At 51.0% G+C, this 13,135-nt stretch overlaps 1 protein-coding gene across 1 annotated transcript; it reads right to left on the bottom strand.

Annotated features, from left to right (window-relative positions):
* Window positions 1-334: 334 nt before the first annotated feature.
* Actrt2 (actin related protein T2) lies at window positions 335-1,797 on the bottom strand. Its single transcript, XM_059256305.1, has one exon. The coding sequence runs from the start codon at window positions 1,578-1,580 to the stop codon at window positions 447-449; it is 1,134 nt and encodes a 377-aa protein (XP_059112288.1). The 5' UTR covers window positions 1,581-1,797; the 3' UTR covers window positions 335-446.
* Between the last annotated feature and the right edge of the window lie 11,338 nt (window positions 1,798-13,135).

A 13,135-nucleotide genomic window follows, 5' to 3' on the forward strand; every position in this document is an offset into this window, starting at 1 on the left:
AGCGGCAGGGACAAGGGGTGTGGATAGAACCTCCACAAAGTCAAAAAGGATTCTGCTAGGGCAAAGAGCTTGCCACATAGCCCTGGAGAGATGGGAACGGGAGGACCCCTGGCCGGCCAGCCTAGCCTAATCGGCCAGCACCAGGTCCCAATGAGACACTCTTGTCTCAGAAAGCAAGGTTGTTCCTGAGGAAGGATACCAGAGGTCCACACACAGGCACTGCACCCACCCACAAGTGACCACACCTATGCAAGTGCGTGTATGTACCCACACACTCACACTCACTCAAAGCAATTCTTCTACCTCAGAGAATGAAGCAAGCTTGACACAGTCAAATGCTTCACCATTCATCTTTATTTGAATATGCTGCTGAGGCCATGGGAGAGCTCACTTCCCATGGGTGTCCCTTGTGAGGGACAGTGTGGTCACTGGAAGCATGGAGTCCTTCAGAAGCACCGTCTCTGGACCACAGATGGCCCAAACTCCTTGAAGTCTACGGCAGTGATCCACATCTGCTTAAAGCTGCTCAGAGAGGTGACGATGGAGGCTCCGATCCATGTGGAGAACCAGCGGTCAGGAGGTGCTGTGATCTTGATGGGGACTCCCTTGGAAGCCAGCTGCTCCAGTTCCCTCAGGAGCCTGTCATCCAGCCCCTGAAACAGCGTGGTGCCCCCTGACAGGACAATCTCCCCGAAGAGTGTCTTCTGTATGTCAGCATCACACTTGGCTATGCTGTTGGATGCCATCTGTGCCAGCCCTGGGCCATGGGTGCCCAGCTGGTCTGGAGAGAACAAGACCTCAGGAGCCTGGTACAACTGATCTCCGATGTAGATGACATTCCCATCAGGCAATTTGTACTCCCTCAAGACGTCTTCTGCCCGTCGAGAGAGCTCCTCCTCAGGCTCCAGGGCCACGTAGCATAGTTTCTCCTTGATGTCATCCACCAGGGTCCTGTCCAGTGGGCATGGAAAGGCTCTCCCACTGGTCAGGAGGAGCTGAGTGAGGAGCTCCGTGATGTCCTTGCCAGCCACATAAAGTTTGCTGACTGCATGAGGTAAGGAGTAACCCTCAAAGATAGGGACAGTGCAGGTGACCCCATCCCCGCTGTCCACCACCAGGCCTGTGACACAGGCCGAGGCATATAGTGCCAACACTGCCTGGTCTGACAGATAGAAGGCAGGCACGTCGAAGTTCTCAAACATCACTTCTGCCATCTTCTCCCGGTTCTCCCTTGGGTTCAGGGAAGGCTCCGTCATGAGGACGGGCTGTTCACTGGGCTTCACACCCAGTTCCCATTCGAAGAGATGTCTCCAGAGCTTCTCCACATCATCCCAGCTCGTGACCAGGCCCCGCTCGATGGGGGAGTGCAGGCGCAGGGCCTCCTGTTTGTACAGGGCTTCCTCCCCAACAAAGTACTTCTTCTGATTGGCTCCTGTAGAAGGCATCTTGAATTTTGGGTACCCCACAACAGAGCTGGTGACATGACGAGGTCCAATCTCCCCAGACAGCCCTGCCTTACAGAGCCCAGATCCGTTGTCAAAAATCACAGCGGGAGAATCTAGAACTTGTGGGTTAAACATGTCTTCATCAACTCCTTCTGAGTGATACAGAAATGCAGGCAGATGAGCCTTCTTGGGCCAGCTCGTGTCACAATGGGTTTTCTGGAAGTTCACAGAATTCCAGGGTTGCTGGAGGTCTCCCAAGCACAGCTAGCAGACTGACCCCAGTGCCCGGGAACCCTCCATTCTGCTTGGTGGCCTGCTCTCCTCTCAGGTGGCCTTGACCTGCAAGGCCTTTTCAAGGGTGCTTGACCAATATGTAATAATCCAGATGAAGTAACAATTGTCTTCAGTGGGTATCAGAGTCTGTGGTGGGGCTCTGAACCCCTGTGTTCCCTGAAGGGGGAGATAAGCAGAAAAAGTCGTGGGTGATGTTGAAAGGTCTGGGGATCTCACATTAGAGGCCTCCTTTCGGAATAAGGCAGCCCGAGGGCACTGTCTTGTGGAGGATGACACTTCCCTTCCCAGGCTCAATGGGCAATGTCTAGCAGACCCTCAGAACATTCCTTTTTGAATATGCTCTCTTCCAGGAAGCCCTCAGGAATGTCTCCTCACTCTGTCTAATTGACTCTGGTTCTCTGTCCCCGTTCCAGTCCAGGGCAGGGTCCTTCATCTCTATCTGATCACCCTAAGATGCCCAAGAGCGATCTCTAGTTCATTTCATTATCAGCTCATACAAAGGTGGCCCCTCTGGAGTTTGGCACACCTCTGTGTCTAGACATACAGGACAGTAAAGGTATACTCATTGAAGGGTTCTCAGAAATAAGGACTGGGGCTTCAGAACAAGACTGGGAAGGTGGATGGGAGCCACTTGCTGTGGCCTCAGAGACACACAGACATGCTGGCTCTGAGACCCTACTTGGCACTCAGCTTGGGAGAAAAATACAAGAGGTTTGAGCCTGGCACAGTTTCCCTGTTCCCTTATGATGGAGAGGGCCTTGGAAAGGTGGCTTCATCTTTCCAATTGTGTGCAAAGACACAGATAAGCCAGATTCCTCCTCCATCCAGAAAGTTCTGCCAAAGCCTCACCTCATGGTGCCACACCCTTCCTAGAGTCTCTATGCCCTACTGACCCTGCTGATCCATCATCAGGCATTACTAAGAAAAGCTGTCACAAGGCTGTGTTGTTCAGACACGTGATGTAGACATGATATTGACACAATGTGAAAGCTCACGAGGATGTGTATGTAGTAGATATGTGTCATGCATTGGCAATATGGATATGTAATTAAAGATAGGGCTTTCTCAGTACCACTGGATCTTGCCGGGGGTGTCGATGAAAATTTGGTGGTCACTAGAGGCTTTGCCTCAAAGGACCCCTAGAGGAAACCATCCAACACAGATAGAGGCTGAGGTGGGGCAGAGAGAGAACTTCACTCTTCAGAAAGCCATGTTCACTGTGCCAGCTCTATTCTTACAACTCTCTCAGCCCTGTACCCACCAAGACCATGAAATGGGCCGGGCACATGCAAGCCCTCATAGTCACCCATAGTGGGCCAGGGGCCGAGGTCAGACATAAACATAGGTCCTATGGCCATTTATGCTCTGCAATGCTGAGGTCAGGCCCCTGATAGATGCCTAGTCCCCAGAGCAGGAGGCTCCCACAGAGGTTGCAAAGCCAGATCCTGAAGTCCTCAGACCAGGTCTCTGCCAGGGGTGGAGAACACCTTGGTGAAGATGCCTTGCATGCTTGTGGGTGCCATATTGCCCCAGGGAGATGATGTGCCTACTCAGCAATAGTATGTCCTGCTTATGCAAGGCCCCTTCTGTCCTGTGACCAGCAAGGCAACCTTGACCTTGGAAAGGCCCCCAGTGGCCATGACTATTGAACTGATTATGTCCTCTACCTAAACCCAACTCTGTATAATCCGATCATTTGCTCTTGTTGTTGGATTGCTAAAACTTCAAGTCCCACATTTTGAGAACTATATTCCTATCTGGCTGCAGTGGGGGTGGGTGGTAGAATAATGTGACTTGGGGTTCCATCTTGCTTGCATCACAAAAGCCCCACGTGTTCATCTCTTAGGCATTGCCATGTCTTTCCAACTAAACCAGATGAGTGATAAAGCTTTCTTGATCAGAACATGGTCTGTGGTGGGAGAGGAGGAAACAGTGCTTGGGGCAGAGGGCTCTTGGGGCAGTGATGTGGGTGTGTCTCAGTGGCCACGGGCTAACTGAGGTTTTGGCATTCCTGGGAGGCACAGGAGAGTGAGTTCTGACTACTTCCTTTCATGGGGTGTCATGGCGTGCTGAGGCTCCTTGGCACCCTGCTAAGATAACAGCACATGATAGCAGTGTCCCAGGGGCCAGCCAATTCTTATACAAGTACAGACAGGCAGCCTAGCCTTGTGCCCTCCCCTGATGTGGCTTCCTCCTCAGTCTCCAAGTTAGGTTCCCAGCTCTCTCAGTTCCTCATCCTCTGAACTGCTGTGTGTGTGTGTGTGTGTGTGTGTGTGTGTGTGTGTGTGTGTACACGTATGTGCATGCGCTCACATGTATGCACATGTGTAAGTAGTGTATGGGTACAAGTGTATGTGTGCATGCATGTATGGATGGGTACATGTGGAGGCCAGAGGACAACCTCAGCGTGTCTCAGGGTGTTGTTCTTGAGCGTTACCACCTTGTCAACTGAACTATCATCTAAGACCCTCTAGGTCAATCTCTGTCCTTCAATCCCCTGCTTTTGAGAAAGCCAATCTGTAGCCTGGGGTAAACAGCTGTGAATAGAATGTCCAGGAAGAAGCCTCGGGATAGCCATCTGAGTATGTCCAGCCCCTTTTCTTAAATATCTTGCTGCTGAGCCTAGGAGAGATGCCACCCTTGGTATGATGCTAGCTCCTCTCTGTCTCAGGACAGCTGTGGCTGCCAGGGTTCCACACACCCAGCTGAGTGGTCCCAGGAACAGCATTACTTGTTTACGTGGGATGGTGCCTTTTGGCCAGGAGTAGACCTTTGTCAGGCACCAGATGGGATTCCTGGATGCTGGGAACTGGCTGGCTGATCATCTCATTTGGGTCTTATGTTGGAGTCCAAAGAGAGCAAGGCTCAGCCCAGAGCACAGCACAGGCTCAGCAAACACTCTATCCTGACACCAGTGTCTAACTGAGTGAGAGACAAAGAATTGGGGGATGGGGATCCTGAAGACCCTGCCATGGAGGAGCCAAGGGCATCCCTTCGAGTAACATCACATGGCCATTGAAAATAAAAATGGGTGGGTTTATGAGCCATAGCCTATGAACGTGATGTTAGGCTGGTTTGGAGCTGCCCCAGGGCAAAAATTCCACGTGCTTCTCAGGTGGTGGGAACCTCCTCAGCCCTCTTTAGAATAGAATCCTTGATGTGAGTAGTGGCACTCCATCTCAGAAACACTCTGACCCTGAGTCCCAGGGTCGGTATGTGTTGGAAGGACCGTGTGCCACTTAGTGTGGCCAAGACCCTCCAGTCTTCCTATCACTGCAAGTATGTGTTATCAGTAAGAAAAAAACATGTGGTCGCTGGCTAGCAGTGCTGTTTCAGGGGGCCGCTACAGTAAGGGTGTGTTTGCCATTAACACGGAATCTCTCCACTCCCGGCTCCAATTAGAAGCTGCCTGAGTCTGCTGCCCCTACCCTAAGCCAGCCAAGCCTCATAAATCGCTTGAACAAGTTTATGGACAAACTGGCTGTAATGCCATCCCCCTCACCAGTGCTCACCCTGGAGGGCCACTGTTCCCTTTCCACCCAGCAAACATGCCCTTGTTTCTGTTCTACTGTGTGTAGTGATGGCAGTCTTCTCCTGCTTCCATTTGACCCTACTTCCCATTTGAAGGTCATGGTGGGAGGTGGGCAGGTCCTGGGATACCTGAGAAGGTGCTAGACATTCATATGAGAGTGGATAGCGACATAACTTCCAAGTACCCCTGCTTTCCCACTAGTCTGTCTTGAAGTGCCTGGGTCCCCTGAGCCCTGAGACAGGCCTACCTATCTGTCTCATCATCATCATCATCATCATCATCATATCATCAAATCATCATCATCACCATCATCATCATCTGTGGTTCAATCTATCTCTAGTGCCCAGAGCCTCAGCCAATTAATGACCAGCAGACTGAGCTCATTAGTACCTACCTAACATCTGGTGGCCAGATCCTCTTGCAGAGGGATTGGTCCACATGTCCACGGCCTAGAGGAGCAGGGTGACCCTTCAGATGGCAGGATGCACACTGTCATTGTAAGACCGTGCCACAGAAAGCTACTTTCCCACTTCATGCTCTGAGTTCTCCCAAATGGTCCCAGGCCCAAAGCATGTTCCCTGGCAACTAAGCCCTTCTGAGTCTCAGAGATGCAACTGGCAGCATCTATGTACTTACCAACCTACTCACCCATCTGCCCATCTTCCTGTCTACCCACCAACCCTTCCATCCACCCTCCCACTCACCTACCCATCTATCCATCCATCCATCATTTACCCATCCATCCATATCTATCCTTTCATACACCTACTTACCTACCCATATACCCATCATCTGCTCATCCATCCCTCCATTAATTCATCCTTCCATCCATTCATTTACTATCTATCCCACCCACTCATCCATCCACCTACTCACCCACCTACCCATCCATCCATCCGTACATCTACGACTCATCTTCTCACTCATCTACCCACTTATTCATTCAAATATCCATCTTTCTACCAACTCAGACATATCACACACCTCTCCTTCTTCTCCCTTCTTCCTTCACTCTTCCTGTATTTCCCTTCTTCCTCCTCCCCTCCCCCTCCTTCCTCCCTTTTCTTTTGGTTCTTCTTTATCTCCTTTCTTCTTTATTTCCTTCCATTCCTCTTTCTGTTGACCCATCCATTCCTCTTTCTGTTGACCCATCCATTCCTCTTTCTGTTGACTCATCCATTCATCTTTCCGTCAACCCATCCATACATCTTTCCGCGCACTCATTCCTTCTTCTTTCCCCAATAACTGAAGTCAGAATCCCCTCTTGACTCCATCTCCCTCTTTCTTTCTTCAAGCTTCAGCTCAAAGTCAGAGTCTGTGGGGTCCCCCCTCAATGCCTGCTCAGCATCAATAACCCTCCACACTTCAATGTCCCTCCCACCCCTTGGGGTCAAAGAAGATACCCAGACCACACCTCCTCATGGAACTAGATGAGTAGGTCTCACCACCTGCAGCCAGCCAGCCTGTCCTCTCTGCCACATGGACCAGGAAGAGAGGACTTCATACAGGCTTGACCCTCATTAGAGCCAAAGAAGAGCCTTTACTGCAGTTGTCCACAGTTCCTTTGGGGCTCTATGAAAGCTCCTTTGGGTAGACCAAGGAAAGCAGGCCTTTCCCAGTTCTTGGAAAAGCAGTCTGAGGCCAGCTGGCCCTTCCTGACTATATGTCACTCACCCTCATGTAACCCAATCCTATGTATAAAGTTTGGCCCCTGTAGCATCCACCTTTTTGGCGTCACTTCTCTGGAGTCCTTAAGGCTGTCCATCTTCCACAGAGATGCCCTGTGGTGACCATGAACCCTGCTGCTCCACCCCCTGCACCACCAGCACCTCTGTTGGGGGCAATCAGGAGTTCTAGGGTTCCTTTCATGTAGACAGGCAAGGACAGAATCTGAAGCTACTCGACCTCCTGTATGCACAGCCTGAGCTCAGGAACACCTGTAACAGCCTCAGGGGAGGAGCTTCACTGCCATATCTGCACTCCAGCCCCCGACAGCACTGCACATGAACTCCCATACTATGCTTGGTCTCTGGGCACTTTTGGGAGGATTGTGTATCATTTATCAGAACTTTGAAAGACACATACCAGCCAGAGTGGGGGCTCTATCCTTGTTGGATGGGATGAACACTGCCCAATATGGGCTAGGTGTAGGGAGGACCCTTCCCAGGGATATGTGTGGCTAGAAACCCACACTGATGTTTAGGTGTTTCAAATGCTATTAAAATGGGACTGTAGCAGGTTTGGGAGTCTCAGGAGTGGTGAGGTTTCTGGTTAAATTGCAGTTGGGCTAAGGTCTCACCTGAATTCAGCTTCTACATGGACTCTGTCCCTTGAATTGTACTGGGCAGCTTCATCAAACGGAATCTAGTTTACCTTGGGGATGGAGGACAGGGGGCAGAGAGAGACAGAGACAGACAGACAGACAGAGACTCAAATAGAAGCCAGTTTCTCTTTGCCTTATCTCAGAAGGGACTCATCCAGCATTTGTGAAAGCCAATTAGTTCAGCCCATGCTATAAGGCCAGGACTACAAAATAGAGGCGGGACCACCAGACTCCCGGACGCCACGGTCCAATCAGAACCCCTCATTTCTTCCACCGTCATCCGCCCACACCATTCCCTGGTCTTTGTAGTGCCCCCTCTCTGGGCCTCACTTCCCTGGAGACAGGTGCTTATGGCTTTGCCAGTGAGTAGAGTCACTCAGCAGGGAAACGCCTAGGAAGTCCTTGAGAATTTCCCCAGTGGTCTTCCATGGCCTCACTATTTACTTAAATGGCTACTGCTGCCCAGTTCTTACTTTTTCAAAGTTTCATGACCTGACCCAAAAGAGGGTTTTCCTCTCGGCACCCAGCACTCACAGCTCTGCCTGCCTGGCCCAGTTCTGTCCATGGGAGTCCTCTTCCCTTCTCAGCTCAGGGCACCCTGCCTCCCTGGCCTCAGCTCTTGTTGGCAGAGACCCTTCTTCCCATTACTCCTCAGCTCAGGGCGCCACTGCCTCCTTGGCCTGGGCTGTATCTGTGGGACTCCCCGCCCCTCTCGGGTCTTCAGTCAAGGTATCCCAGTATCCCTGGCCCCAGCTTGTCCTGCGGAATTCCTCCCTTCCCTCCCTTTCCCAACTTGTACAGCTGGGGCAGCCCAAAATACAGAACTGCTGAATCCAGGCTAGTCCCAAAGGAGCTGTGCTGTGACCCTTTAAGTTACAAAAAGCATTTTCCGCCCCCTGCTGGTGCCCGTGTGGAACTACCGCAGGGTCTAGGGGTGGGAGAATTGAGAAATCTTGGACAGGAGCAAGCAAGCTTGTTAATTTCCGGACAAGGCAGGACACTAGGAGAGAGAAAAAGAAATCAATGTTTGCTAAATAAGGGGAAAGCATCACCCTGTCTCCGTGGGGAAGAGGTTTGTTTACAAGTGTATTACGGTGATTACCCAGAGGAGAGCCCCACCGAGTAAGCAAGTGCATGGACGAACTAGCTGCTCTTTCCCCAAAGAGTTCCGCGGAGTGCGTGTTAATGTGCTCCCTCCAACCAAACATGGCCAAGCTTTGGGTTTTAAATAGTTTATAGCATTTCAGATGCGGCTTCGAAGTCAGGCAGTCCCTGGAGAGGCCGAACAGACTTCTACACTTAGCCAATGATAAATAACCGAGAGAGCTCAGGGCCCGGAAGGATTCCAGATTTAATTCAAATAATTTAAAATCTAATGTTGAAAGAGCTCTTTGCATTCATGGGCCGTACCCATTTCCAGCTGCAGAAAGAAAAGGCTTTGTGTTTGAGGCTGAGGTAGGAGCGTTAACTGTCTTACCATGTGCCTGCCACTTCCAGCCAGCGCGCCGACATTTTTCATGTTACAAACGGCAGACTGTGATTCCGAAAGCCAGACACGATGAGGGGGAAAAGATTTATCATCGCCATGGAGTTTTAGCTCCAGGTGGAAGGATTTTGTCCATGTCCACAGTGAGGTTGCTGCCTAACCAGCCCTGCCAAGAGGAGATGGAGCACCATCGTGCACAGCCTGAGAGGCCCTTAGGAAGTTCAGGGTGCTGGGTGCAGAATCACCCCACCCCCACACCCCCACCCCGCTTACATGTGCTTGGTTGCACTGAATGCAAGTTCTGCTGGTTTGGAAGAAGTAGGGTGTTCCAGGGGCCTACTGGCTGGCAGATATACCCAGCCTGGCCAAGGCCCATCAGAGGAGGGATCTCTAAGGCCACCTGCTTCCTTCTTGCCTGGTCTTTTCAGATCAAAATGATGGGCTTGGGTCTCAAAAGACTAAACTTGCAACTGGTCTAGGCAAAGGCTGGCTCAGCCCAAGTTTTGGGGAGCTTACAAGCCTTTGTGTACTCACTGAGTCAGATTGTACCCACTCACCCCCAATGCACACACACAAACTTACTCGGCATCTCAGAACACACATTTAGTTGTAAATAGGGTCTTTGCAGATATAATTAGGTTAGCTAAAATTAAGGATACTGAATTAGGGTGGGCCTCAACACTACCTCTGGCACCCTCAGTAGAGAGGAAAGATTGAGAAGATGTGACCACACAGGTGGACAGACTCTGTAGCTACAAACAAAGGTGTGGCCAGTAATCAGAGAGACAGAAAGGTCCCTAGCCAGATTCCCAGAGGGGTCGTGGACCCCTCTTTCACCCTTTCACCTCCAGACTTTAGAGAGTGGATCCTTTTGTTCTAAGCTGTTCCGTTGTTTGTTTGTTATAATGGACACAGAAACTGATAGTTTGTCAATTAGATTCTCAGAACATAGCTAGTGTTTTGCTTAAGTCACAAAGCCAACTATCTGACAAGTGAGCAAGCATGTATGTCAGACTACATGAAGCAACGCTCTCTGTGCCTCTTCTGGGTGGCTTTGGGGAGGCCCTTGGGTGCTCAGATGTCTTCAAGATGTCTTCACTGGGGTCTCCAATCATCTCTGGACAGGAAGCCACAGCTACCAGCTTGTCTTTCAGAATTAATCATCTCCCCTCACCCTAACATCATCTTTTGCAGAAAATCCACAGGACCATAAGGTACCCAAAAGGCCACATCTCACTCCACAGTCTATCTCAGCTTGGGTGACGAGGGCTTTGGAGGGGCTTTTGTGAGGTGTGGAGGCCACCAGGGGCTCTGCAGAGCGGCAGTGACCTCAATAAGCAAAGTTAGTAGCGTCACTGTCTCTCCCCCAGAAAGGTCTCAGTAAAAGTTCTACCTCAGTCAGAACTGTGTGTTGAGGACAACAGACTCAGGATTTGGAAGAGCGAAAATGAGTTTCTAAACACACAGCACTGAGCTCAAAATGACGTGCTTGGGGCTCCCACAAGTTCACAAGGACCTGCCATCCCAGAGACCTTGGTTCTGCCTCCTTAAGGGAGGGGAGCTGTGGTGAGAGCTGGGTTTAGGGTCCTGCGACAGGGGCAACTCCATCACATGGGTTGAAGGATACTGCTCCAAAGCTCACCCATTGATTTTGAAGACAGGGTTATGTATAGCAGCCTCATGGCACTGATTTCTTTGGCCCAGTCCTCTGGGTCCTCCAGGGGGGCAGTTAAGGATTGTCCTTCTGAGGGAATCTGCTGGCGACAATTGCCCAGCAGCTGGCCTAGACTCCCAACAGTCCCCTGAAACATGGACATGGAAAGTATGGGACCAGCTCAAGGCTTCTGCATCCCCAGGTGCATCTCAGCACACTATGCCTGCATGCCTGTCTCCATGAAGTCTCTCAAAACCCAGGGTAGTGGGTGTCATGTCTGTCAGCTGCCATCCACTCTCTGTGGTGAGAAACACTCTGAAGGACTGAGTGCAGGCTTCTGCTCACATTCACACTTCATTGTTCAGAACTAGTCACACGGATAGCCACCTACATGAGATGCTGGATCCAGAAAGCACAGGGGCCATCCCTCCTAAGCACATCCACACTCGGCATCATCCTGTGTATCTGGGCTTCACGTTTACCAGGCATCCCATCCCTGTGTTTTCTTCACCTGCTTGATACCTGGGTGGTCAGGCTCCTCTTCTCAGTGGCAGTGGCTTAGGCTCCACAGTGACATAGGGACTGGTATACATTGTGCACAGATGTACACAGTGAAGAGAGACAGGAAAAGACAACCACAGTGGTCACCCCTGATCCTGCTAGGGGTGGAACTCCACTGTCCTCCATGCATCTGTGCCTAAGGTGCAGCTATCCATAGGGAATTCCACCTAAAATGAAGGTGAGCTTGCTCTTCCTCCTGTCCACCCAGACTCCCAGGAGCGAGATGCTGGAAAGCTTGCTAATAGTAGGTACAGCACCCAAGCACTTGTGGGTTCTTCACTAGGTAAGGAGAAGTTACCCATGGATGTGCATTAACACTGTTTATCCAAAGTGGCCCCTGGCATTCTCCTTTGGCAAGCATGAAGACTCTGTTTGGAGAACACCAAGAGATCATGCAGCCAAAATCACCCATCAAGAACTGTGCACTGACACACTCACCAAGTCAGAGCTTTGGTGACACCTTCAGATGATGTGGGTCATCTAGAGACAAGCTCAGGTCAACTCAGAAAGCGTAATGCTACTGTCCAGACAGGTAGCCTCAACCCCATATCCACCTCCCTGTCCCACCAATGTCTTTCCCACTGCTCACTCCATGGCTTTCTGAAAGAAGGGCAATTGAACTACAAATTTGGCTTGGCTTTCAGTACAAGCTAAAACAAGACTGCTACTCTCTTCTCCCTCAAACCAGACCTCCCAGACAGGGGCCAGGGACATTCTCAGTTGGCAAAGCTTTGAGTATCATACTGGGTATAGACCTACCAGACCATGGGCCACAATGAATACTTAGTGTATAGCCCAGGCCTGAGAGGAAAATGTCAAAAGTCAAAGAGGGATGGAGAATAAGCATGTAAGTGGCCTGGGGACATGGAAAAGCCAGGTAGATAGGTGACCTAGACTCTGTCCCTGGCCGCTCATGAGCGAGCTTCACCACTAAAGCAGGCATGGTGGCAGTGTTTGAACCCATGAGGTTGACAGCCTGGTGCTTCCTCGTCTCAATGGATGTGACTGCTGCTTCTACAGATGTCCCACCTCCCCACACCAAGAGCAGACCTGCTGTGTCCTAACTCCAGCTCTCAAAGATGGCACCTAGCTGCTTGGTCCATGCTGGTTCCTGACCTGGGCTGGCACATGTTCTGGGTACCATGACCAAATGCCAGGTTTGCTCACAGGCTGTCCCAGGCAGCATTGCCCCTGATGTCAGAGATGATGAACATGGCAGGCAGTGTGGTTGTAGGCACGTGGCTGTGGACTCACTGGCCTTTCACAGCCACGTCTAGAATCAGCTAGGTGGGTGGAGGATGGGGTAGAATGCAGGCCACGATCACCATCATCCCAAATAACTCACTGTGGGAATGTGTCTGCCTACCCTCACACCATGTCTCTGTGGTGGACAGGCCTTTATCCAAGGATCACAGAAAGGACCCTCCATTCTGAAACTATTGCCTCCCGTACATCAGTAGATCAGCGGGTGCAGATGGAGGAATCGCCCTGGTAGGGTTTGTTGACCTCAGTCACAAGGGTGGAGCTGAGCTATTGCTGCAAAGCAAGTAGGGAGAATTCCTGTGTCATGTGACTCCCTGAGCACCTCTTGATATTCCAGTACTAGGACATGCCTTACTGAGGCACAGTGACCAAGACTCAGATTTCTCACTAGTCCAGCCAACCAGGAGTGTGGTATGAGAGTAGGTGTGTTGGTTTCTTGTGTTGTTGCTGTGACAAATTATTTGTTACTGGGGCTTGCTTTGGCTTACAGTTTAGGGAGTTGCCATGATCACATGAGAAAGGCGCAGGAGCAGGAGGCAGCAGACTGCATCTGCAGTCAGGAAGCTCAGCGTGAACG

This window comes from Peromyscus eremicus, chromosome 2, assembly GCF_949786415.1.
Source record: "Peromyscus eremicus chromosome 2, PerEre_H2_v1, whole genome shotgun sequence".
In the NCBI taxonomy this organism is placed as follows: domain Eukaryota; kingdom Metazoa; phylum Chordata; class Mammalia; order Rodentia; family Cricetidae; genus Peromyscus; species Peromyscus eremicus.

Bases quoted from the DNA above. Each gene is read 5' to 3' on its own strand.
- Actrt2 (XM_059256305.1), bottom strand. From the start codon at position 1,580: ATGTTTAACCCACAAGTTCTAGATTCTCCCGCTGTGATTTTTGACAAC.